The 25,341-nt window shown below is 47.5% G+C and overlaps 2 protein-coding genes across 4 annotated transcripts; one reads left to right on the top strand and one right to left on the bottom strand.

The window, feature by feature from the left end:
- Positions 1-5,469: 5,469 nt before the first annotated feature.
- Positions 5,470-16,901, top strand: LOC142364592 (DNA-dependent metalloprotease SPRTN-like). Its single transcript, XM_075444398.1, is given in 11 exon segments — positions 5,470-5,555; positions 7,418-7,540; positions 7,717-7,776; positions 7,880-7,943; positions 11,200-11,295; positions 12,252-12,367; positions 13,912-14,011; positions 14,834-14,885; positions 14,888-14,961; positions 15,742-16,009; positions 16,364-16,901. Coding segments are annotated over 11 exon segments (1,497 nt in total). The 3' UTR covers positions 16,822-16,901.
- On the bottom strand, positions 16,763-24,126 carry LOC142360506 (protein NYNRIN-like). 3 transcript variants are annotated; one of them, XM_075413429.1, is made up of 3 exons: positions 24,019-24,126; positions 22,462-22,610; positions 16,763-20,688 (listed from the first exon to the last, which is right to left on the bottom strand). In XM_075413429.1, the coding sequence occupies exon 3, from the start codon at positions 20,651-20,653 to the stop codon at positions 19,730-19,732; it is 924 nt and encodes a 307-aa protein (XP_075269544.1). In that variant the 5' UTR covers positions 20,654-20,688; positions 22,462-22,610; positions 24,019-24,126; the 3' UTR covers positions 16,763-19,729. The 3 variants fall into 3 exon arrangements, with proteins under 3 accessions (XP_075269544.1, XP_075269543.1, XP_075269542.1); XM_075413428.1 differs by having other exon boundaries at positions 21,401-22,610; XM_075413427.1 differs by having other exon boundaries at positions 16,763-22,610.
- Between the last annotated feature and the right edge of the window lie 1,215 nt (positions 24,127-25,341).

Genomic DNA, 25,341 nt, shown 5'->3' on the forward strand with positions numbered 1-25,341 from the left:
GGACAACATACACAGCACCAAGCTTGCTGGCATCAAATGGGAACCAGCTTTCTCAAAGGGGGAAGAGGATCTTTGCCCAGGAGCTCATGGGGCTCATTGACAGGGCTTTAAACTAGAGGTGAAGGGGGAAGGGGAACCTATCAGGCTTGCCAGCAACAGGCTAGGGGAGGATACACAATGGTTAGAGGGATGGGGGGCTAGTAGGAGCCCTCAACCCGTTGCCCAGCAGCATGCGAGGGACACTGCAGCAATGTGGAAGTCTTGCCGAAGGGAGCTGGAGGTGCTTGAGGTATTAGGTGCCAACAAGAAAATACCCATGAAACACCTCAAGGGAAAAAAGGGGTGCTCTGCTATGAAGGTAGTGAGGACGACAGCTCAGATGAAATGCCTCTATACAAATGCACACAGCATGGGAAACAAACAGGAGGAGTTGGAAGCAATCGTGCTGCTGGAAAGCTATGACCTGATTGCCATCACGGAAACTTGGTGGGATGAATCCCACGACTGGAATGTAGCTCTTGATGGCTACAGGCTGTTCAGAAGGGATAGGCGAGGAAGGGGGGCGTTGCCCTTTACATCCAGAAAACATTACAGAGTGAAGAGCTGTCCCTGAAGAATAACCATGAGCAGGTCGAAAGCATATGGGTAAGAATCGGAGAGAGAGGCAACAAAGGGAACCTAGTAGTTGGTGTCTACTACAGGCCACCAGATCAAGAGGAGCTGACAGACGAAGCATTCTTCCTCCAACTCCAGGGGGCTTCGCGCTTGCAGGCTCTCATCCTACTGGGGGACTTCAACCACCCCGGCATCTGCTGGAAAAGCAGCACGGCAAGCTGTAGGCAATCCAGCAGGTTCCTAGAATGCATTGAGGACAACTTCTTAAGCCAGGTAATAAGCATCCCTACCCAAGGGGATGTGATACTAGACCTGGTGGTCACCAATGCGAGTGACCTCACTGGAGATGTCAAGATCGGAGGCAGCCTGGGCTGCAGTGACCACGCGCTGGTGGAACTAATGCTACTGAGGGAAAAGGGAATAACGAAGAGCATAGTCAGGACCTTAAATTTTAGGAGGGCAAATCTCCAGCTCTTCAAGGAGATAGTCAGAAGGACTCCCTGGGAAACAGTCCTCCGGGACAGGGGAACAGAACAGAGCTGGCAGGTCTTTAAGGACGTATTCCAGAGAGCGCAAGAGCTGTCGATCCCCAAGTGTAAGAAGTTGGGCAGGGAAGGGAAGAGACCGGCATGGCTGAGACAAGAGATGCTGGTCAAACTAAGGAAGAAGAGGGAACTGCACAGGCAGTGGAAGCAGGGACTGGCTTCCTGGGAAGAGTATAGGGAAGCTGCCCGGTTGTGTAGGGATGGGGTCAGGAAGTCCAAGGCACAGCTGGAGCTGAACTTGACAAGGGATGCAAAAAATAACAAGAAGGGCTTCTACAGCTATGTCAGCCGGAAAAAGATGGTCAAAGAAAGCGTACCCCCGCTCATGAGCGAGACCGGCAAACTGGCAACAGCAGATGAGGAGAAAGCTGAGGTACTCAACAACTTTTTTGCCTCAGTCTTCACTGGCAACCTCTCTCCTCACCCCTCCCGAGTTGATGGATGGCATGAAGGAGACCAGGAGGGTAAAATCCCTCCAGCTGTAAGTGAAGACCAGGTTGGGGACCTCCTGAGGAACCTAAACGTACAGAAGTCCATGGGACCTGATGAGATGCATCCCAGAGTCCTGAGGGAACTGGCTGATGTAGTTGCCAAGCCACTCTCCATGATATTTGAAAAGTCATGGCAGTCAGGGGAAGTCCCCAGTGACTGGAAAAAGGGAAACATTGTGCCCCTTTTCAAAAAGGGTAGAAAGGAAGACCCTGGGAACTACTGACCTGGCAGCCTCATCTCTGTGCCTGGGAAGATCATGGAACATATCCTCCTAGAAGCTATGCTAAGGCACATGGAGGCCAGGAAGGTGATTCGAGACAGCCAGCATGGCTTCACCAAGGGCAAGTCCTGCCTCACCAACCTAGGGGCTTTCTATGATGGTGTAACAACAAGAGTGGACAAGGGAAAACCAATGGATGTCATCTATCTGAATTTTTGTAAAGCCTTTGACATGGTCCCCCACAACATCCTTCTCTCTAAATTGGAGAGCCATGGATTTGATGGGTGGACCGTTCGGTGGATAAGGAATTGGTTGGATGGTCGCAGCCAAAGGGTAGTGGTCAATGGCTCAATGTCCAGATGGAGACCAGTGACGAGTGGAGTCCCTCAGGGGTCCATACTGGGACCGCTGCTGTTCAAGATATTTATCAATGACATGGACAGCGACATCGAGTGTACCCTCAGCAAGTTTGCAGATGACACCAAGCTGAGTGGTACGGTTGAGACACCAGAAGGATGGGATGCCATCCAGAGGGACCTGGACAAGCTGGAGAGGTGGGCCTGTGTGAACCTCATGAGGTTCAACAAGGCCAAGTGCAAGGTCCTACACCTGGCTTGGGGTAATCCCCAGTATCAGTACAGGCTGGGGGATGAAAGGATCGAGAGCAGCCCTGCCGAGAGGGACTTGGGGGTACTGATAGACGAAAGGCTGGACACGAGCCGGCAATGTGCGCTGGCAGCCCAGAGGGCCAACCGTATCCTGGGCTGCATCAAGAGAAGCGTGGCCAGCAGGTCGAGAGAGGTGATTCTGCCCCTCTACTCTGCTCTGGTGAGACCTCACCTGGAGTACTGCGTTTAGCTCTGGAGCCCTCAGCACAAGAAGGACATGGAACTGTTGGAGCGGGTCCAAAGGAGGGTTACAAAAATGATCCGAGGGCTGGAACACCTCTCCTATGAGGACAGGCTAAGAGAGCTGGGCTTGTTCAGCCTGGAGAAGAGAAGGCTGCGGGGAGACCTGATTGCAGCCTTTCAGTACTTAAAGGGAGCCTATAGGAAAGATTGGGACAATCTTTTTACAAGAGACAGCAGTGACAGGACAAGGGGTAATGGTTTTAAACTAAAACAGGGTAGGTTTAGGCTGAATATAAGGAAGAAATTCTTTACAATGAGGGTGGTGAAACACTGGAACGGGTTGCCCAGAGAGGTGGTGGAGGCCCCATCCCTGGAAACATTCAAGACCAGGTTGGACAGGGCTCTGAGCAACCTGATCTAGTTAGTGGTGTCCCTGCTCACTGCGGGGGGGTTGGACTAGATGACCTCTAGGGGTCCCTTCCGACCCAAGACTTTCTATGATTCTATGATTCTAAGTCTCATCCCTCAGACACTTGCAGCATGAAGTGTGCTGGATGTCCCACAAGCAGCATCTGCCCTCCCCCAAGGAAAAGCCAGGACTCACGATTTCAGGAATGAAGAGCACATCTGGGAAAGTTGCCAGGACAGCCAGGCCGCTGGGCAAAGAGCTGCTGGAAGTTGCTGAGGACATTGTGAGCCTCTACCACGGTGACTGTCAGCTGCTCTGGCTCTAGCTGCCGGAGGTAGCTGCCAAATGTAGCCTCCCTCTCTCTCTCTCTCTTCCCCCTCCCCTCCCCTCCCCTCCCCTCCCCTCCCCTCCCTTCCCCTCCCCTCCCCTCCCCTCCCCTCCCCTCCCCTCCCCTCCCCTCCCCTCCCCTCCTTCCTGCTCTGCCTTCTTCCCTCCCTCCTTCCTGCTGGCGGGTGAAGACAGCTGTGAATGGCACAGGTATGGCCAAGCCCTGTGACCAGGGGTTACTTGGTGGCTGATGGGAGCCACACCAGAGGTTTTCAGGAGATGTGGGCAGCCCTGAGGCATTTTGAGCAGAGCTGTCTCTACACAAGCTGAGCATGCAGGGAACATCCTTGCGTGGTGGTGAGTGGCACTGGCTTACATCTGAGTGCAATAGGGAAGACTGGTACTCATCCAGCTGGGCAGCCTCTCATCCCCTTTATTTGTGCAGTAAGTCACCTTGCCCCCCACCCACATGAGCTGGCCACAGCAGCAGGCACAAGGGCAGCTGGTGGCCAGGGCAAGCCAGGACATGCCAGCTACTGGCAAATAACAGGGCTGAGAAATGTCTCGCAGATGGAGATGAATCCCAGGACAAGGGCAGTCAGACTGCAGGGTGAACCACTACCATTGTCACAGAAGGAGACTGGATATGCCAATGACGTTGAATATGCCAAGGTAATAAGAATGACCTAAAATAATGAGGCCCATGGAAGAAGTGCCCAATTCAGCTAGGCCCTATATATGTTGCTTGCCCTTCCGCAGCTGCTCCCATGCAGAAGGCTTTTGTGCAGGATCTGGAGCAGGAGGCAGGACTGCCTCATTCCTGGCCCCACATCCCTGGCACCTGCGGCCCCAATAGGTGCCACCGTCAGCTCTGGCCCTGAGCCTCTAGCCAGCCTCCTCACAGCTGCAATGGAGAAAACCTTTCAGTCATTGTTGCTTTGTTCTCCGTGACTGCAGCAGCTGGTGTCCCAGCCCTAGGGCAGGAATGGGGTGCCCTGGTGTCCTGGACAGCACTGAGTGTGCTGGTGAGGCACCATGAGCCAGCGACGTTGGAATCATGGTGTTATCTGCACTGCTGGTACAGATCCTTCTGGCTGGAAGGACAACGGGTTCATTTGGTGGCAGGCTGGCAGGCAGAAGGAAATGGGGAGAGCTCTGCAGTGAGGAAAGGAATAAAGACCTGCCCTGAGTCCAAGGGACACAGAGGGACTTGGGGGCATCAAGTGCAAGAAAGGAAGACAGTGTGAAAACCTTCCCTTGCACAGGAAGTAGTGGGGCAGATGGCTGGAGGAGGCTTCAAAATCAGAAAACTTGGACAAATGCTTTTAATAAGCAGATTAATTGAGGGGGATAGTCCCCACTTTAGGGACCTCCCCACCTTATTTTATAAAACATGTACAAGAACGTGACTGTAAAGAGAAGGATCCTGTGGCATGTGCCTGAGCCGCCCAGGTGCTTTGGAGTAGCAAACCTGTTTGAAAAACAGTTATCACTAGGACTTGCTATAAGCGTTGCAAGGACAACGAGCACCCACGAAGTCCCTGGGCAACCTTGCAGGATGTGCCAGACAGGCTCCAGGGGCGCTTGAGGAGGCCTAGAGGGTACATGAGTGTGAAGGTTAGGTGGTAGAACAAGCGCAGAGCCCCAGTGTTGATGGGGGTGTGAAGGGGCTGCCAAGGGAAGGTGAGAGCCAGCAACAGCTTTCATTCCTGGCCACTTCTGTATGGGAGCCCTAGGTGGTGGATGTCCATTTTGGACCTGGGCTCTGGCTAGGGTGAGGGTGTGACAGTGAGGAACAGGTGGTAGAGCAAGCGCAGAGCCCTAGTGTTGGTTGGGCTGTGAAAGTATGTGATGGATACCCCTTACTGAGACTTTCAGCTTTGCTTTCCCCCCCCCCCCGCCCCAAGTAATTCATTGAAGCAAGAAAACTTAAGTGGATAATTCTGTGTTTTTTGTTTCTGATGACCTTTTCTCACTTAAATGCAGAGTCCATGCTGACCATCTCCTGACATGGATATGACACAGGGGACTCATGACTTCTTCTTCAAAGGCTGGAGAGTGTTTTTGCTGAATCTACCTTATTTCCTGCTTCTTTAGTGAGATTACATGTGCTGTAAGATTATATAGGTATAGTATACATATGTATAAAAACTTACCAAAGTGGAAGACATATATACCAGTCAGCAAACAGTTAGAGCAGAAAGCAGTGGGAGTGTCAGCACAGAGCTGCACAGAGACAACTCTAGAGCAGATCTAGCTATCTCTGTAAGGGCGAGAGATGAAGCTACGTAGCCCTCTCATTCCTGGCACCATGGGACTAGCAGTGGTGAGCATGAGGAATAAGCAGCTGTGTTCTGAGAGACAGGGACACCGGTGCTCGGTTCAGTTCAGCAGGGCTGAGTAAGCTTTGAAGAATTCCTTCTAGCAGACTGAAATCTCATAGATGCTTATTCCCAAAATGTGTGTAAGGAAGCAAGGAAGTAAAACAAATATAGGAGTATGATAACTTAAGCATAAGAAACTTTGAGGGATTTAGTTCTGGGAATGAGTGTGAGGATTTTAGGAATCTAAATGTCTCCTTGGGGAACAGTGTCTGTACCAACGACATTGCTTCTTGTAGCAGTACACACAAAACAAAGTTTAGGTTCTCTTCATCTGGTTACTTAAAGCTAAAGCCTACACCTTTTCATGAACGATTGCACTGTGAAATATTCCACCTATCTGATGAAAAGACACTACTACAGCTTGAATAGTTGACCATTATCTTCACAGTGACTTGCCAGGGAACCAACTCCAGGCTGAGAATGAATGACAACTCTATTTCACAGGTCGTGTCTGAAAGGTGAATAGAATGAACTGAACCATCTGCAAACACAACTGATTGTAAGTGGACAACAGCTACCTTGAGAATGGCTGGCAAGCACTGACTTTCACCTTAAAACTATGAGCGTAAGAAAAAGTCTCTAGGATTTATGCTCCTCCATCTTTTGATTTTTTTCATTTTCTTTCTTCTTTACTCTTCACATGAGTCTGTGTTATAGTTTGGCTGCAGCCGTCAACAAAAGCGCCACGTGGCTGCCCCTCACCGCAGGGGTGCAGGGGAGAATGGAAAGAAACAGGCAGAAACTGGTGGGTTGGGATAAGGGCAGTTTAACAGAACAGCAGACAAAGGGAACAGGAACAACAACAATACCAATAAGGGGAATACACAAAACAAAACAGACCGCATAACAGAGCTGCTCTCCCGAACCGCCACCACTGCGCGCTCCTGAGCCACGAGAGAGTTCCCGCTGCCCAACTCCCCCCCACCGGAACCCAGCATGACGGCACATGGTATGGAATACCCTGCTCTGTTTGGCCAGGTGGGATCAGCCCGCCCGGCTGTGTCCCTTCCTAGATTCTGGTGAAAATTAACCCTGTTCTGGCCGAACCCAGGACAGTCTGTGACCCGTGTTGTCAGTCACCCCTTGGGGTTAGGTATTCGGTCTTCTTGGTATTTCGGTTTCGATCGTTTCTTTGCTCTGTTGCTAGTTTACCCACAGCCCCCTGAAACCAGCCTCTTGCATTTCTGTTGCCAGAGAACCCCCCAGGGCCTTGGCCAAGGGCTTCTGCTCCGTCCTCCCTCCAGCAGAAGGCTTCACTTTGTTCTTGTTAGTCCCCAAAAGGACAGGCTGCTTTGCCCACTTGTTTCATCCAGCTGACCATAACACCCCTCTTTTAACAGCTCTGTCCCCTGCCAGAAGAGCTGCTTGCTCTCTCTCTCTCCCTCTCTGTCTCGGGGTTCACAGCAAAAGCCAGTCGATACCCTACCCGTATCTCTTGCTCAGTTCTTCACAGCTATGGACTGTGGAGTTATTGCCCTATTCTGCGAGCACAGAAATAACATAGCTCTTTATTTACCCCTTCAGATGCGTATAAACGTCTGTCCTCTCCCTTCTGGCCTCCCTGTGACCTCCAGTGAATTTATGGATTCACTGCGTCTTTCTGCAAGACGGAGCCACACTGGTCTTTCTATCGGGACAGAACTTGTAAGGACAAGGATTCCTGGCCTGACGTTGGCTGGTTGTTGGCTTGTGGAGTTGTACGCTGGAGGAGACAGAGCTGTAGTAGTTCATGCTGCAGAGACAAAGCACTTGGCTAAGATCCCTTGTAAACACGCTTACTGACAGAGGAAACTGAAAGGCAACAATCCTGAAGAAGCAGTGGAGAAAATGTTAATCTGTTCTTGAACAAGGTCTTTGATTTGTTTTTGTAAAGAAGGCCAAGCACTTTCTCCAATGAGAAACTCAGGGAAGCCCAAGAGAAGCGATATCCACTGTGTGGATGTTCTTGCATGAGAACTGTCAGTGTGACACTTGCACGTACACCAGATTATCCAGAGATCACAGTCGCTTGGTTAATAGGTTTATGCCTCTTGCAGACTATCACTTACAGACTCGCTCTTCCTTCAAGAGTCGCCTTCCCTCGGGCAGGTGGTGGAAAAGGTGACACCGTGCCAGGGAGGTGTGAATGGAGGAAGAGGCTGTTACCTGCTGGTCTCTGTCCAAGGCGCCTGCTGTGAGAAAGAATGAAGCGTAAGAGTACTTGGTACACTGGCTTCCTCCTGTTCTCCTCCCGAGGCATCACACCTTTGCCTTGCAGAAGTGTCTTGCAGACGTGGGGAACGGGCTCCCTGCACCCGCCATTCAGTAGAGGCTATGAAGATCTGAGGATTTTTTCTGAGTTTTCTTGTCTTAGTTTTCTTGTCTTTGTCATTATTGCTTAAGAGGTGCACTGACACTACGTGCTTACTCCTCCACGCAATCCCGAGTTCAGCACCATCTCCTTTCTATCTTAGAATCATAGAATCATAGGTTAGAAAAGACCTCTAAGATCATCAAGTCCAACCATCCACCCAATACCACCATGCCTACTAAGCCATATCCCAAAGTGCCACATCTACACATTTCTTGAACACCTCCAGGGAGGGGGACCCAACCACCTCCCTGGGCAGCCTGTTCCAATGTCGGACCACTCTCTCAGTAAAGAAACTTTTCCTAATATCTACTCTAAACCTCCCTGATGCAACTTGAGGGCATTGCCTCTCAGCCTATCTCTAGTTACTTGGGAGAAGAGACTGACACCTGCCTCACTACAACCTCCTTTCAGGTAATTGTGGAGAGCAATAAGGTCTCCCCTCAGCCTCCTCTTCTCCAGACTAAACAACCTCAGTTCCGTCAGCCACTCCTCGTTGACCCTTCACCAGCCTCGTTGCCCTTCTCTGGACATGCTCCAGCACCTCGATGTCCTTCTTGTAGTGAGGGGCCCAAAACTGAACACACTACTCCAGGTACGGCCTCACCAGTGCCGAGTACGGGGGCACGATCACCTCACTGCTCCTGCTGGCCACACTATTCCTGACACAAGCCAGGATGCCATTGGCCTTCTTGGCCACCTGGGCACAATGATAGCTCATGTTCAGCTGGCTGTTGACCAACACCCCCAGGTCCTTTTCTGCCAGGCAGCTTTCCAGCCACTCTTCCCCAAGCCTGTAGCATTGCATGGGGTTGTGACTGAAGTGGAGGACGCGGCATTTGGCCTTGTTGAACGTCATACAGTTGACCTTGGCCCATTGATCCAGTCTGTCCAGATGCCTCTGCAGAGCCTTCCTATCCTGAAGCAGATCAACACTCCTGCCCAACTTGGTGTCAACTGTAGACCTACCGAGGGAGCACTCAATCCCATCATCCAGATCGTTGATAAAGATATTAAACAAGAGTGGACCCAAAACTGAGCCCTGGGGAACACCACTCATGACTGGCCGCCAGCCGGATTTAAATCCATTCACCACCACTCTCTGCGTTCCGCCATTCACCCAGTTCTTTATCTTCTGCCAGCTTCCATTAGAATAGAGTCACACCACACACTGGTGTCTTTGCTCCAAATCGCACCCTCTCCCACTTGGGAAGGCTTCTTCTGAAAATCTAATATGAAATGGCTAAGGCATCTCAGGGGCTTTGTTTTCAAGTGGCTTGTGCTTCTGAATTTGTCTGAAAATTAAACTCAGCCTCAGGGTGCTGTCCACAAGTCTTCCAGAGAAGAACCTCTTGTGTCTCAAGACCATTTCTGGGCAACTTTCAGAGAGGTTTTCTCATGTGCCCGGCGGGCAAGCCGGATTTAATTACCGTGGAAAGTAGAGGGCTCGGCAACTCGTGACTGCAGTGATTCTGTAACTCACGCTGGGTGGGATTCAATCCAGCCTTTTAAATGGACAGGATGTCTACCTGCCACTGGCACCTACAACATCTGCAGTCCGTTCCGCAGCTCAGCTGCTTGAGGTGTGAAGAACCACATCCCTTTGTTTCTTTTCGATCTGCCAACTGATAATTTCATTTGAAGCTCTCTGTTCCTTGCATGATGAGGTACAAACCATAGTTCCCTCTTTTCTCCTTCTTTTAAGTCTGGATACCACAGATGTCTTTCAAACTGCCTCTGCGTTCTCCTTCCGTAACACCTCAACTCCATTTCCTTTGGTTCATTTCAAGCCCATTCCTCCGCGTGCACAATACACTGCAGAGGGAGGAACTGATTCGCTGTTTCTTTGCAGCATCCTTTCAAATGGCTAAAGGCCCTTACACAGTTCCCTTCTGCCTTCTCTTCCTGACCTTAAACAGTGGTTTATGTTTCCTTTGTGTCGCGTCATTGTGCCGCAGAGGATGTCTTTGCGTCACATTGTTGCGCCACAGAGGATGTGTCCGCGTTGTTGCGCCACAGAGGATTTCTTCGCATTGCGTCATTGCCCCGCAGAAGATGTCTTCGCGTCATTGCCCTGCGGAGGATGTCTTCGCATCGCGTCGTTGCCCCAGAGAGGATGCTAGGGTGGATTCCCCAGGTCCCCATCATTCAGTATCCTGTAGGTCAGCAACTATTCTGGGGCAGGGTGCCTTTCTGTTCTGTGGACATTCCCTTTGCCAATGTCCAAATCCCTTACAAACGAGCGCACTGATTGATTTTTATGCTCCTTTTATCGTAATTCCTCCGTCCTTGCCCCCTTAATATTTCTTCATTCTGTTGGGACAGTGCAGCCACAGTAGCTGAAGCTAATACCAGACCCATTTTCTTCCTGTTGTTCTCATCCCTGTTACAATACACTCGTCACGCCTCTTCCACTAGTTTCTCTAAATTCCTTACATCTGGTTGTTTAAGTTTCTGCAGCTTCTTTCTAATATCATTAGCAGCCGGTCCTATAAATAGAGATATTAGCTGCTGTCTAGCTGCATCTGATGCCGGTTCTATGGTAGTGTATTGCCACACTGCTGTTCGTAATCTATCCAGGAATTCTGTCGGGGTCTCTGTCTGACCTTGTTTTACTTCATATAAGGCTGACCAGTTTACTGCTTTCAGGATCCCATGTTCCAGCCCATACTGAATCCAAATATGGTATTGCTGTAACAGTCAATACTGGGTTTGATCATTAGGGTCCCACCCCAGGTCTCTGAGTGGAACATGTTGTTCCTCAGGCCCTTGTAAAGTACCTGCACTAATTTGTGACCTCATATGATCCAGTACTATTTTTAACACAATTCCTTTCTCAGTCTCTGTCATTGCCTCTAATATTACATCCACATCTTTCCAATCCGGATCCAAATTCTTAACTATCCATTCAAATTTCCTGGCTACCCCGCTAGGATCTTCCCTGTACTCCCTTACAGTTTCTCTCCATTTGTCTATATCTTCCATTTGGAAGGGTGTTCTTATCAGGGTCGGCCCCCCGGCCCCATCGCGTGTCTTAAACTGGCTTGGATGATGGGTCCCACCTCGCTACGAGTTCGAGCAGTGACGGGATTTGACCGCCAGGTGGCGCTCCGCCCTAATCAGAGGCCTCGTCCCCGTCTGCGCGGGCGGGGCTCCCGCAGCCGACCCGGCATCAGGGAGAAGGGGGCTGACATAAAATCCTCCGTACGCTCCTCCAGTTTCTTCTGATTCCCTTTTGTTTTCAGACACCTTTGCCCTATGCTGCCCGCAGAACAACACCGCTGAAGTTTTCCTGGCTCTTTCTTTCTATCCCTTTCCAATGCCAACACAAGGGGATCCTGCGGGGCTAGATTTATACCACTTTCTTTTTGCCACTCGGGGTGATTTTGCAAAGTGAAAAACATATTGGCATATGAGACCTCATCCCATTTTCCTTCTCTTCTCAAGAACATTAGCTGTAGCAAAGTATTATGATCCAAGGTCCCATTCTCAGGCCACTTTGCCTCATCATCTAACTTGTACAACGGCCACCATTGATTACAATACTTAACTAGCGTCCTTTTATTCACACTACCTCCCCGGGGTCCCCCTATCTCCTTCCAATGATGCAAAATACAGCCCAAGGGGTTCTTCTTCAGTATCTCTTTGCTCTGTGAAGTTCCCATTATGCACCACGTCCACCTCTTTGTTCCCCAATCAATGTATGACAAACCCTAACAAACAAACCTAAACAAATCCTTCTAACGCCAATAGCTCTAATTACTTAACCAAAATTCTACACTTTAAGCTACGAGAAATAGTTACTGAACTGCAATTTTACACTTTAACTCTCCAATTATATTATGCAATCAGGAACCTTGTACGACACTTATAACAAATACAACATACTATTATGATTATCACTAGTAGTAGTCCGTCAATAACAACAATGGGATAATTACTTTAAAATTAACATTCACTACTTTCTTACGCTTCGTTTTTCACCGGCTGCTTCCCTTGCGGGAGAACAGAACCGCAGGTCAAAACTCCACACTCACACTTATGTCTCATTCACACAGAGGCCTCACACACAGTCATACAATATTAACCCCGAGTCACTGCAATCCGAACCATTTACCAGAATCATAGTCAATTTCCAGAATAATGATCCATATAGCAGTCAAAACTGCGTCTAGTGGGGACTCGAACCCCTATATACCTCTAAGGCGCTAGCAGCCCAGTATACTCTCCCTGCGTAATTAAATTATGACTTAGGGGACTCGAACCCCGTTAGTAGTAAAGAGTAGTAAAAGAATACCTTTACTCACGGATGGTCCTTGTCTGTTCCCGCGGTGATCCAGATAAGGTGAGGAGCCCCTTCGGGAAAAAGCTCCCGAGGCCCCAAGGGGGTCCTGTTCTTACCGGGTCCCGCAGCCGAACAGAGTGTGTCCCATCTGGGGTGCCAAATTGATTCGAAGATCCGGTAGGAAAAAAAACCTAACAGTACAAAGTATACTGTTAAGCAGGTATTCTTTATTGCGGTGCCAGGCACATGGGGGATTTCTCCTCCAAACGTGCATGCCAGACACCCTGTTACTTCAGGTTAAACACAATCACACATGTAAATATTCATTATATTTCAAAGAACTAATTAGCATATGTAAATATATTTCATGCATGTCTGTTAGCATCTTTGGGTGGTCTTCGGGGGTCCCAAGATGAAGGCCCATCCTCTTCATCACGCTGTTCACTGATTGACATTTATTTCTGCGCAAACTCAGTTCTAGGATCACGTATATCATGTCCTTCAGGTTGTTCGGCTCTGGTCTTGCTGCTCTCTTGGTGCCTCCTTATCTCTGTAGCTTGGCGCATTTGCCCTCCCAAGACTGAGCTGTCTGGAGTAGAATTATTTAGCAGTCTCTTTTATCCCACAATTATCCCAATTATTTGCTGAGAACCAAGACCACTTTTGTTTCACTTAGTTATTTTGTCTAACGACGAAGTGATAGCTTGTGCCCATGTCCTTCCACTACACTCCTTAATGAGAAAACAGGGATTAGTGGAACTGTTACATCATTAGATCACTATGCCTGCAGGAATACAAGTTACAGTACTAAAGACTACTAAAAACTAGAAAATATTAAGGCTTTTTTGTTATAGTTTCACGTTTCTTACAATTCCCTCTATCAGGACACAAAGGAAAAAAGGGACTTTGAGGTGTTCCTGGTGGCTTACTGTGCAGGAGTGAGGACGTGAAAAGGCTCGGCAGGTGTCAGAGGCTGGGGAGGGCGAAGGGGGAGATGGCAGAGGCCGGCAGTGCAGTCGGCGTTGGCGGCTGTGGGTCGCAGCCTCTGATTTCTGTATTTCGCTCTGTCGGGAGCTCTGGTGGAAACAGCCCTCTGCCTCCTGAACGGGTTAGCTCGGAACCGGCCGCTGTCCATTCTTTTTTTTCCCTTTTTTCAGGACTGCTAGCTTTGAATTAAGTGATTGCGAGAGATCTGATAATTTATAGTGTTTCTTCTGCTAGTTCAGTCACAGTTTGTTCTCAGAAACTTGCCGGCTTAATTTTTTTTTTGCTTGTTGACGTTGCATTTTTGAAGTAACTACTAAAAGCTCTTTGTCATGTTCTGAGTTACCTGAAGTGTGTTGGAAGGGGCCAGCACTTTAACTGCGACTCTCAATTTTCTTCACAGACTACCGAAACAAGTAGCTGCAATATTTTGTTTCCGTGTCTTTCAGCTCTGCTGGAGCGTGCGTATATGAAGGAGCAGGTGGAATGTGTTCCATTCGTCTGAGCGAGCCGCTCCTGAAGTTAAGACCAAGAAAGGATCTTGCTGAGGTATCTGAAGGTTGCTCGTGAATTTGCACATAAAGCGTATTGTGCCTCGTCCCCACTCCATACGCACATTTTACGTTTCATAGTGGGATTCGTACACACAGTGACTTACAGATCAGAGAATAGGGGTGGCTTTATTATTACATTTTTGTTCCTTGTGTTGCAACATCGCGGCAACCTTTCAGTTTTATGTTTCTAAATGGGCAGCGCTGAGTAGGAGTCTAAACTCACATGTTTTACTGACTTTGTAAGGGAAAAAACCCAACTCTTTTTTACTCCTAAGTTATCCTCTAATATTAAAAACAAGCAGAGACTGTAAGCGCAATCAGAAAGTGGCTGTAGTTTCATCTTCCAGGTCAAAAGGCCAACAGCAGAAAACAAGGATCTAGGATATGGCTGTAAACATCGCTTGTGTGGCTTCTTGTCCCTCTGTCAGGGCTGCTTGTTTGAGTTTGCTCAAGGTTCAGATTTGCTGAATGAAGAGAAATGCTGCAGGGCGTCGCTCCTATCACAAGCGTCTCCTTCTTTGGTTGTAGAGGGGATCTTCTTTTTAAAGATCTGACTTGATTTTGAGGATGATTTCTCCTTTTTGGAATGTTGCTTGTTACAGTAATGTTCTCCAGCTTGTTCTTGTGGTATGGGAATAGAGGGAATGCGGCTTGACAGACAGAAGTATTATGCTTTTGTGACGCAGAGTGAACATGTGAATGCATGAGAATAAAGTCAGTACCAAGACAAATGGAAAGGAGGAAAATATCTCCAGCGTAATTTTGAAACTATATGCAATGCTTTTCAGTAAATAGCTAATGATTTGCATCGTTTCAGGCACTGTTGCATGAAATGATCCATGCCCTGCTGTTTGTTACTAATAACGAAAAGTTCATGAATATCATGGACCAGAGTTCCGCAAACACATGCGTCGCGTTACTCGCTGGACTGGAGCCAATGTCACAGTAAGCGTAATCCACTTCACCTAAAGTAATAAAGATTTTTTTTCCTGATGAGGTTTTTCCGTATGCCTGGTGGGATAAGGAGCAATATATTTGTTCTTGTTAGGCACTGGTGGCACTGATACAAATTTGCATCCACGTGTGTGCCAGTTCCACAGTGACTTTGTTGGGGATGAGGGTGGGAACAGGTTGAGGCAGAGGTGATGCGTTATCAGTCGTCTCATTTTTCGAGTATACTCTCTGCAAGTATTTTCCTATGAGCTTTTGTTTTAAACTTCAAACAACTTAAGTGATGCCAGGGACAGAATAGCCCCATGGTCAGAATGAGATCTGGGGAAGACCAGTCTGTTTTAGTTAAGATTTGTATCAGTAGAGGCTAATGAGTTGAAGCTATTTAAAAATCATCTGTCTGATAAGGTAAATTAACATTTCAGCTGGAGGAAGAGCACAAAACTGGTGTTGTTTGCAGTACATGCTAAACAGTGTGTCATTTAGGCTGAAACTGCAGACAGGCTTTTAAAGTGGTTTTATTGCCATTCAAACAAGATAGCCAGGACATATTCCTATAGATCCTGTCTTCTTTTTTTTTTGAAGCTTTGTTTTAATAGCATCTAAATGTTGATCAAATTTCACCCAGGTTCAGTCCTTTTAGCTGGTAATGTAAAAATCACAGCAGGAACGGAAGGAATGGTAATATATTTTAAAAAAATACGTTGTGGAACTAGTGATACAAAATTAGAACCTTTCTGATTGACTGCCTTTTTTCTTTTTTCTGAAACCTAGATCCATCATAGTTTTTGTGATGAGGTGGATTTGTACGGCCAGCACTGGTGGGGATGCAATGGCCCCTGTCAGAAGAGCAAACCTGACTTTGGATCTATGAAACGCTCAATGAACAGAGCACCCTCTGTGCGAGAGCATTGGTGGGTTGAGCATCAAGAGACGTGTGGAGGTACATTGCCAAAAGTGAAGGAGACGGAGAACTTCTCCAAGAAACCCCAGGGGAAAACCCAGCCAGCAAAACTTCCAAATTCTGACTCGGCTAACAAAGGTGTTTAAAATCATTCTGTTTTTCCTTTGCCAGACTCTTTTTGTCCAAACAGGCCATTGACCAAATACGGATCAACCGCTACATGAGCTTTGTTTAGATATTACTGCAAACATTAATTATAGTATTACTGATATTAATTAATCATGATATTACTGCTATTACTGAAAGAAACTGCCCATTTGATTTGTGCATTTTTAGGTGGCTCCTCAGCTTATTTGTTTGCAAAAGGTTTAGTTTACTACGCTGTTTTCAAGCAGCAGATTTTTTGGGCGAGGCACATAAAGTACTAAACCCGTGATTTCTATATGAAAAAGTTACTAATTTTTCTTACTTTCTTCCCTTCTTGTTTTGCAGGGAAGACGCAAACGCATGATGTGCAAGATCTAATGCCATGCAGGGGAAAAGGATATCGGCTTGGAGGAGGAGACAGTGGACTCTCAGGAAAAAGCACAGATTCCAGCAGCGTTGTTAGAAACAGTGAAGCGCCTGGTTCACAGCATCGTTCAGCAGTGAAGACAATACCAATCCCTAAAAGTGAGATGAAATTTGAAAAGTCACCCCGTAACGGCATCTTCTTTCCACTTTCTGCTGATGATGCCAGTGAGAAAATCAACTTAGCTTCAAAGCATGAGTTTCCTGAACCCTCTGTTGCCAATACAAAAGCTTACAAGCATGGTAGCGAGCCGCCTGTTAAAATTGCTCGCGGTGTGGGAGAAAAATCAAACCAAGGCTCTGCAAATGGCAAGAGGGCTGTGCCATTTTATGGCAGGACATCGAAACAGTTTTGTTTTGAGCAGACAACAGCAGCTTAGGCTGCATCTGAGAAAAATGTTAAAGATTTTATCCTCACACGAGTGGGTTACACTAGGTACTGCTTTATTCACAACTCAGAGTTGGGCTATCACCTCAGTGAATGGCCAAGCTGAACTCGCTAGACTAGTTGATATACATTTATTAAACCGATTACATCAACTCTAGAATCTTCACAAGTTTCTAAGCAACCATTCTGTTCCTTTAAGTACGTCATTTATTAAGTTCTTTCTATTCTTCTGTCTTCCTAGAATTCTCCCTCGCTGGTTTCAGGGTCATCTCGGAGTCGTCATCTGTCCTTCATCTTCTTCTGTGAATTCTGTTTGGTACAATCCATACAGTTGTTTTCTAACCCAACTGCAACATACCGATTGTACGGTTTCTTAACGCAGCTGTGTTCACACCATTGAACCTATGTTCTAGTTCTATGATTTTATTCTATTCTATAATCAGTCTTCTTTATAATCCATCTCTAACATTCCCTCCTTTTGTTTTTATTGCATCCCTGCAATTACTAATTACTATATTTCCAAACTTCTTTTTGACACTTCTTAGTGATTGACATTAAACACGTTAGTATACATTGAAAAATCACAAACAGACAAACAACTATTGTTACAACAAAGAATAAGATCACTAAAGCTTTCTTTAGCCAAGTAGCTAGGTTCGGGAACCAAGAGGTTAACCAAGAAACAGCATCAGTGAATCCCCACGAGGTGTCGTCTTTTTGCACTTGTTGCATCTGTTTACCAATTTCCCAAATTTTCTGCACATCAGTAATTAGCTCTCCACTATGATCGGTGTACATACAACAACTTACACTTAAAATGGTGCAGACCCCTCCTTGGGAAGCTAATATCAGATCCAATGCCATCCTATTTTGTATAGTAATTTTCGAGAATTCAGAAACCTCTTTTTGCAAAGTGAGCAGTCCATGTGCTGTGGAATTTGCTAGTTTTTCAGTCTCTCCAGAAATGTTCAGAATTGCTTTTTCCAATTCACTTACCCCTAAAGAAGGCATAAAGCAACGGAGCAAAGAGTGAAATCCTGCAGGTCTTTCTCTCAGGGGATTAAGATTTCTTTTCACACGATTAATATAGGTCCGGTGCCAAGTGTCTTTGGGTAAGACTTCAGGATGTATTTGCAAATCTGAAGTGAGAACTCCAAGAGCACAAATTCCTCTCCAAGCTAGAGGTAAAGCTTTATATGCTGTTGTTCCGCAAAGCCAAAAGATACCTAAATCTGGAGGGGCTTGCCATCTTAACTGCAACCCAGAACTTATTGTGGTTGTGCTTTGGCAGTTTGTCCAATTTCCCACAATTGTGTGATTTTGGCATAGGAATCGATTAGAACACGTAGAAGGATAACGTCTTTGAACACAATGGACTTGGGAATAGTTCCATTGCTTGGGTAATTGAATAGCCCAGATTTGCTCTTTGTAGGTGTCAGTGAATGTAGTATTATACCAATATCGATTCCAATTTACTGCTCTAGGTACAGGAGTACCTATTAGCTGGAACCCCTGATCAACAGTTTTTGGCAACGAGACACAAATCCAGCGTTCGGTTAGATTTAGATTCTTAATAAAGGAATTCGAGTGACACATGCATGTTATTATGCCATTCATTTTCAATCTGTTCTCCGTGGTTTGTTTCCTCCAGACCTTTTAGGCGTCTGCTTAACCATTGAGGGGTTTGCATGCTTCGATATATGGTGGGTCGATTAATCCTAAAGACAGACATCACATTCAAAAGGTTAGTACATGCATAATCATAAATCACAATCCTAAATTCACCATAAAAACGATTGCCTGATATATCGTATCTATGACAGCACCAATCTCCATGGCCATAAATTCCCCACATGTGATGATCGTAGCACCATGTTCCTCTTACCCAGAGGGGGTCTTGTAACTGAATATGATATACAAATAGAGAGAATTTGCCGCTGTCCCAGTCCCAGTACGCATGCAACCATAGGCAGAGGTCCAGGTATCCCATCGACCGTCAAGCAGAGTTTGTACGTTGATGCAGAATTGCAGAGAATCTCCACATAGATTGATAGCGTCTCTCATCTCAGTCTTCGGACAGTCAGACGTAAGAACGAACCGCCCAGAGTCTGTCTGAATTCCTGCAGCTTGGCCCTTAAGTTCGCAAGACAAATTGCTGTACATGACATTAGGGATATTGGCACCGGCATCTTGATAGTGTATTGCTGATCTTACCCAGAATCCGTGGAGACTGCTAACAGGTATTTTACATCGAAAAATTAGCAACACTTGTACCCAATTCATTGCTCTTCAGTATCTTTCCGGATGTGAGAATGATGGATCCAGGTCTCTTTCCCAGCAACCTTAACAGCATAAAAAGAGGTTAATAGTACAGTGTATGACCACTTTGGTTCCAATCTATTTTCCCGATTGTAATTTTTCACATAAACTTTATCTCCTGACTGTATATCATGTAGCTGGACTTCAGGAGATACACCTTGATACCAATGAGCATGATTTCTCATCTGGGAAAAAGAATCCTGGAGGTACAAAAGGTATTGAGTGATTTGCTCATCTCCATCCAAAAGGCTAGCTTTTGCTGGAACAGAAGTTCCTGGAATGGCAAGAATTCTACCAAAAGGAATTTCTGCAGGGGACACTCCTACAGGTTGTCTTGGAGTGTTTCTGAGATCCCATAAAACTAAGTTCAAAGCTTCTGGCCATTTTAATCCAATTTGTTTACAAACCTTAACTAACTTCTCCTTAATGGTTCTATTCATCCTTTCTACTTGTCCAGAGGACTCTGGATGATATGGGGTGTGTCATTGTTGTCTAATTCCTAAAGCATGATATATGTGAACCAAAATAGCTGCCGTAAAGTGTGCTCCCCTGTCTGAGTCAATTATTTCTGGAACGCCATATCATGGAATTAATTCTTTTAAGAAGATCTTAACTGCTGATTTTGAATCATACTTTCTTGTTGGGAAAGCTTCTACCCATCCAGATAACTGATCTACAGTCACTAACAAGTGTGCATAACCCAGAGTCTTAGGCATCTCAGCATAATCAGTTTGGAGCTTTTGAAAAGGAAAGGTGGCCGGAGGCCTTTTACCTTGTGGCGGGTTAATTCGCAACGTAGCATATTGCTTGAAGAGTTTACAATTCTCACAAACTCTTCGTGCTGCAGCATAAATTCCTGGTGCTGCCCACAGTCTTTGGATTTGGGAGGCTGTGCTCTCCGGTCCTCCATGAGGTTTCTCATGGAACCAACGGGTTAAGGGTAATAAATACCTTGTTGGCAACAGAGGTTTGTTGTTCAAAATCCATTGCTCTCCTTGTCTCTGAGCTCCTAGTCGTTCCCATAAGGATCGTTCATCTTCGGTTAAGGATTCATAGAGTTGGCACACGTCCAGTGGGCTTGTCCATTCTTCCTTCGTTTGCAGTGCAGCCATAAGATGGTTGCAATGCCTAGCAACTGCTCGGGCTGCTTGGTCAGCCAAGTGGTTACCTCTTGAGATGGCATCTTGTTTTCCTGTGTGAGCTTTAATATATATTACCGCTAAAGCTGTCAGCAATTGAATCGCTTCCAGTAAATCTTTTATCTGCTTTCCATGAGCAATCGTTTTTCCTGCTGAAGTTAGAAATCCTCTCTCTTTCCAGAGGGCACCTGTTGCATGACACACTCCAAAAGCGTATTTTGACTCAGTATAAATGCTCACTTTTTTCCCTTTTGCATACCTGGCTCCTTCTGTCAGTGCGACAACTTCCACACCTTGCGCTCCCAGAGACAAAGGTAGAGGTCCAGCAATTAATACCGTTGTGTCTGTCATCACCGCAAAACCCATAGCCCGTCGTCCTTTATCATAATATGATGATCCATCTGTGAAAAGACTCACCTCTGGGTTATCAAGTGGTTGATCTGTTATGTCGTCTTGTGACTTGCTAGTAAATGTTAAAATTTGCATAACAATGTGGCAGGGTTAAGCATGTTGCACCTTTCCAATTTCAAATTGTCAGCTAATAACAATACCAGTTCATAACAATGTGCTCTTTGGGGTGAACAAAATTTCCACCTCATGGGGTACACATACGGTTAGTGCATGTCCTAAAACAATTGACCAAGATTTTTCTACTATCTCAGCTGTAGCTTCAAGTCTTCGAATACAAAACGGAGCTCCTTTTACTACAGGATCTAACGTAGTTGAAAAATAAGCTACTGGTCTTTCATGAGGCCCTAAAGTTTGGACTAAAATTCCTCTGGCTGTTCCCTTTACCTCATCACAATAAAGTTTAAAGGGTTTGGTATAATCAGGGAGTCCTAATGCTGGGGCATTCAATAACGCATTCCGAAAAGCTTTTTCTCTTTCAGATCCCCATGCTACAGGTTCCACCTCCTCATTCCTAGTTGCTTCATGCAACAGTTTTGTTATTTCACTTAATCCAGGGATCCAAGGTGTGCAAAATCCAGCTTGCCCTAAAAATCCCCTTAACTGCTTCTTAGTGGTAGGTCTTGGCAGTTCCTGTATTATTTTAACTCTTTCAGGATCAATTTCTCTTTTTCCCGGACTTAATAAAAATCCCAGGTACTTTACCTTAGTCTGGCAAAACTGCAGTTTGGATGGAGAGACTCGAAGACCCTTCTGCACCAATTGACAACACAAATATTTAGTATCAAGTATACAATTTTCTTTTGTCTTACTCACAAGTAAAAGATCATCCACATATTGTATAAGAACAGGCAAACAGGGAAGATTTAAATCTGGTAAATCATTTCTCAAAATATGAGAGAAAATAGTGGGTGATAAAACCTTGCGGCAATCGTGTCCAGGTTAACTGTTTCCCTTGCCAGGTGAAGGCAGAAATATGTTGGCTTTGTTCTGCTATTGGTATACTAAAAAAGGCTCCTGTTACATCAAGCACAGTGTAATATTGGCCCCAAGGTGGTATTTCAGTTAATATCAAACTCGGGTCTGGAGCAACTGGATGGGGTGCAATGACATGCTCATTAACTGCTCGTAAATCTTGAACAAACCTATATTCAGGGTCTCCGTCGTTGTCCAACCTGTTTTTACTTACAGGTAGAATTGGGGTATTATAAGGGCTCCTACATTCCTTTAGAATTCCCCCTTTTAAGAATTTATCAATTTGTTTACCAATACTAGGAATTGCTTCTGAAACTATTAGATATTGTCGAATAGAAGGAGGTGTCCCTCCTTTTGTTTGGATTACCACAGGTTCAGCTGATTTTAACAGCCCTGCTTCATCTCCAGAAGTGCTCCATAATTCATGAGGAATATCAGAGAGTTCCTCAGGGATCTTTTTTTCCTCCTTTTTATTTTCTGGTATTTTGATTAAAGACATCCCAGTTACTATTAGTTGGATACCAGTTGGAGTTTAAGAGATACAAGTGCCAAATTCTTGCAATAAATCCCGTCCCAGCAAAGACACAGGTGTTTCAGGGGAGATGCCAAACTTTCCCCAAGCCATTTTTCCTCCCAATATCACTGGAAGGGGAAGCGAAAGGGGCAATTTCTTACCTCCCACCACTCCATCTACCTTGATTTTTTTCTCCTGATAATTGCGGAACAAAAAAGCTTAATAACGATATAGTTGCTACCGTATCTACTAGAAGATTGACAAAAGTACCATTTACCTTTGCTGTGATGTGACCGTTATGATCTACCTTAACTCCAACCACTTCCATCAGTTACTGTGAGTGAGGTCTGGGAGGTTTTTCTCCATAGTTTCTAACTTCGACTGCCGAAGTCACTGGTCTCAAGGGGCATGCGCGCTGTATATGACCTGAATTACCACAATGAAAACGTTCAGGAGTGTTAAAATACGGGGAAACAGAGGGAGGAAGACCTCTGCCTCTTTGACCTCTTCCTCTGATTCCTCTGTGGGGAAATCCCTGGCATCTTCCTCTTTGGCTACAATTCTGAGCAATTGCTGCATCGAGCAAGCTGATTTCTCTTTCTTTTTCTTTACGTTCTCTCTTCCTCTCTGCCTTCAGTTTCTCCCCTTCTTGCTTCTGTTGTTCTTCACTCCTTCCATCAAAAACAAAAGTTGCTATGCTCAGAATTTTAGTCAAAGTTTCGCGTTGCCAGCCTGGCATGTGTTTTCGGAAATATTTATCAATGTCAGGAGAAGATTGGTCCACAAACACACTTAGGGCCAACGGTTCCTGCAAATTTTCACAAGCCATTCCCCCATATTTTTAAAGTGTAGCTTTTAGTATTCCCCAATAATCGCTGGGATGTTCATTAGGTTTTTGCCTACATTCCATTACTTTGGTCCAATTTGTGACTCATTCTGCAGTTCGCCAAACTGCTTCAACTATTGTTGAGCAGCAGTTTGATATGCTTGAAGTCCTTCTGTGGTAGTTACAGCCCAGCCTGGATTTTTCTCAGGACATGGATGAAGTCCATTTCCCCTCTGAGCCATTTCCCTGTCTTTTTGTAAAATTTTTTCTCTTTCGTCTGGTTCGAATAGTTCCCGGAGGAGAGTTCTTACATCACTCCAATATGGAAAATAATCATTTATGATGCCAGGTCATAATTGAGCACATTTTTCGGCATCATCTCGGCATTTTTGCTTGCCAAGATACTAAATTTCCTTGTTTCCAAGGTTCATGTCTTACCACGGCTTGGACTGCAAGGACCTCTGGCGGGGCTCCTGGTCCAGCCCTCGGGTTTGGAATGCAATCCAATTTCACGGGATACATTCCAATCCCTTTTGAGGTAGAATTATCATCGTCTGCCTCCGGAGCAGAGGGAGCAAAGGGAGCAGAGGGTGATAAGCGACCTCCATTGTTATGATTACCTGCAGGTTTCCTTCTTTGCTGGGCCCAATTATACCAAATATACTAGTAATAAATGTCTTGAGTGCCTGCATCCTCTGGAATTATTCATCAAAATTATAACTTGTGTATCTTAAAAGCTCCCCTAGGGGCCACACATCCATAGGTCCACCTCCTCTAGTTCTAGTGAGAAATGGCCATTCCTCCTGACATAATAGTATCAATTTCTTTTTCTGCAAAGTCTGAGACGAAGGTATCTTACTCCAATTTTCAAAAACCTCAGCAAGGGGCGTCCCCCTTTCCACGCTGGGTGTAGTTCCTGTATCAAATACTTCAAGCAAAATTTAAACACGAGAGAAAATCTCAGCAATCAGTCTGAACACCCTCGAGACCGAAAGCTCTCGGACTCACCCAGTCCTTTTGTTTGGCGCCGGCACTTTGAGCGTTGGTCTCGGGTGTTCCCAGAAAGATCCTGAGTATCCGTCTCCTGTGTCAGTGTCAAAATGTGGCATCAGCCGGCTCTCCAGTGCGGGGAGAGGGCGGGGCCGGGGCGGGGCCGTGGGCGGAGCATGTGTTTGGGGTGGGGCGGGGCTTATTCCGGGGCGGGGCAGTTCTGGGGCGGGGGCGGAGCCATGGGCGGGTGCAGAGCTGGGAGGGGCGTGGCCGGGGCCGGGGCGTGAGCAGTGCTGGGAGAGGGGCGGGGCCGGGGGCGGGGCCCCCGCGCCTCGGAGAATTCCTCGCTGCTTGAGCCAGAGCCCCGACGGGCCCGCTGCGGGGGCGGTGTCAGTGACTGCGCTGCTCTGCAGGGCCCCTTCTGCTGCCGGCTGCGGGGAACCTCCAGGGAGAGAGAGAGATCCAGCCGCGACAGTCCGGGCTCGTCTCTCGCACTCCGGGAAGGGACGATGTGACGAGACAGGGCTGCCGCCTTCTCCTCCAGAACGCCCCTGGCGCTCGCTTGGCTTCGTGTGGCCGCAGTGTGGGGAAACACGGCCAGGCGGAGGACTTTCTCATAAACAGGCACTTCTGTGTGAGCCGCCAAAAAGGCCCCAAACCCCCCCACAAAAAGGAAAGGGCAGAATAATCGAGGCCGAACCCCACCGGTCCCTCCCCGAGAGAGCATTCGGACGTCAGAACTCCGGCCTGGCCCAGGCCGTGCCCTGGGAGCGCCGAGCACCGGCAGCAGACAGCTGCTCTCTCCGGAGGGAACGAAACGGGGACGCTTCCCCTCCCCGGCGAGGCGGGACCGCGGCTCTCAGCACAAAGGCAGCGCCGCCAGGAGCCCGCTGGCCGCCGCCGCCCCCCGCCCCGCCTCGGCCCGCTCACCCGGCGCGGGACGGAGGAGCCCAGGGGCGTGGCCAAGGCGCCGAACCGCGGCGGCCGCCCCCGCCCCGACCCCCGGCACTGCGCCCGCCGCAGCCCGGCCCCGCCCCTGCTCCGCCCCCGCATCGTGCCCGCCCCGACCCCCGGCACTGCGCCCGCCGCAGCCCGGCCCCGCCCCTGCTCCGCCTCCGCATCGTGCCCGCCCCGGCCCCAGCCCCGGCCCCGCCCCTCACCCAGCACTGCCCCGCCTCCGGCCTCGCACCGCCTCCGGCACCGCCCCCGCCCCTCCCAGCTCTCGCCTGCCACGCCCCAGGCACCGCCCCCCCCTCGGTCCCGGAACCGGCCCCGGCCTCGCTCCGCCCCCACATTGCCCCCGTCCCGCCTCTCTCCCAGCACTGCGCCTGCTCCGCCCCC

The sequence above is a fragment of the Opisthocomus hoazin genome, chromosome 2, assembly GCF_030867145.1.
Source record: "Opisthocomus hoazin isolate bOpiHoa1 chromosome 2, bOpiHoa1.hap1, whole genome shotgun sequence".
NCBI lineage: Eukaryota > Metazoa > Chordata > Aves > Opisthocomiformes > Opisthocomidae > Opisthocomus > Opisthocomus hoazin.

What these genes read in the sequence shown, in the direction of transcription:
- LOC142360506 (XM_075413427.1), bottom strand. Translation starts at nt 20,773, where the DNA reads ATGCAAATTTTAACATTTACTAGCAAGTCACAAGACGACATAACAGAT.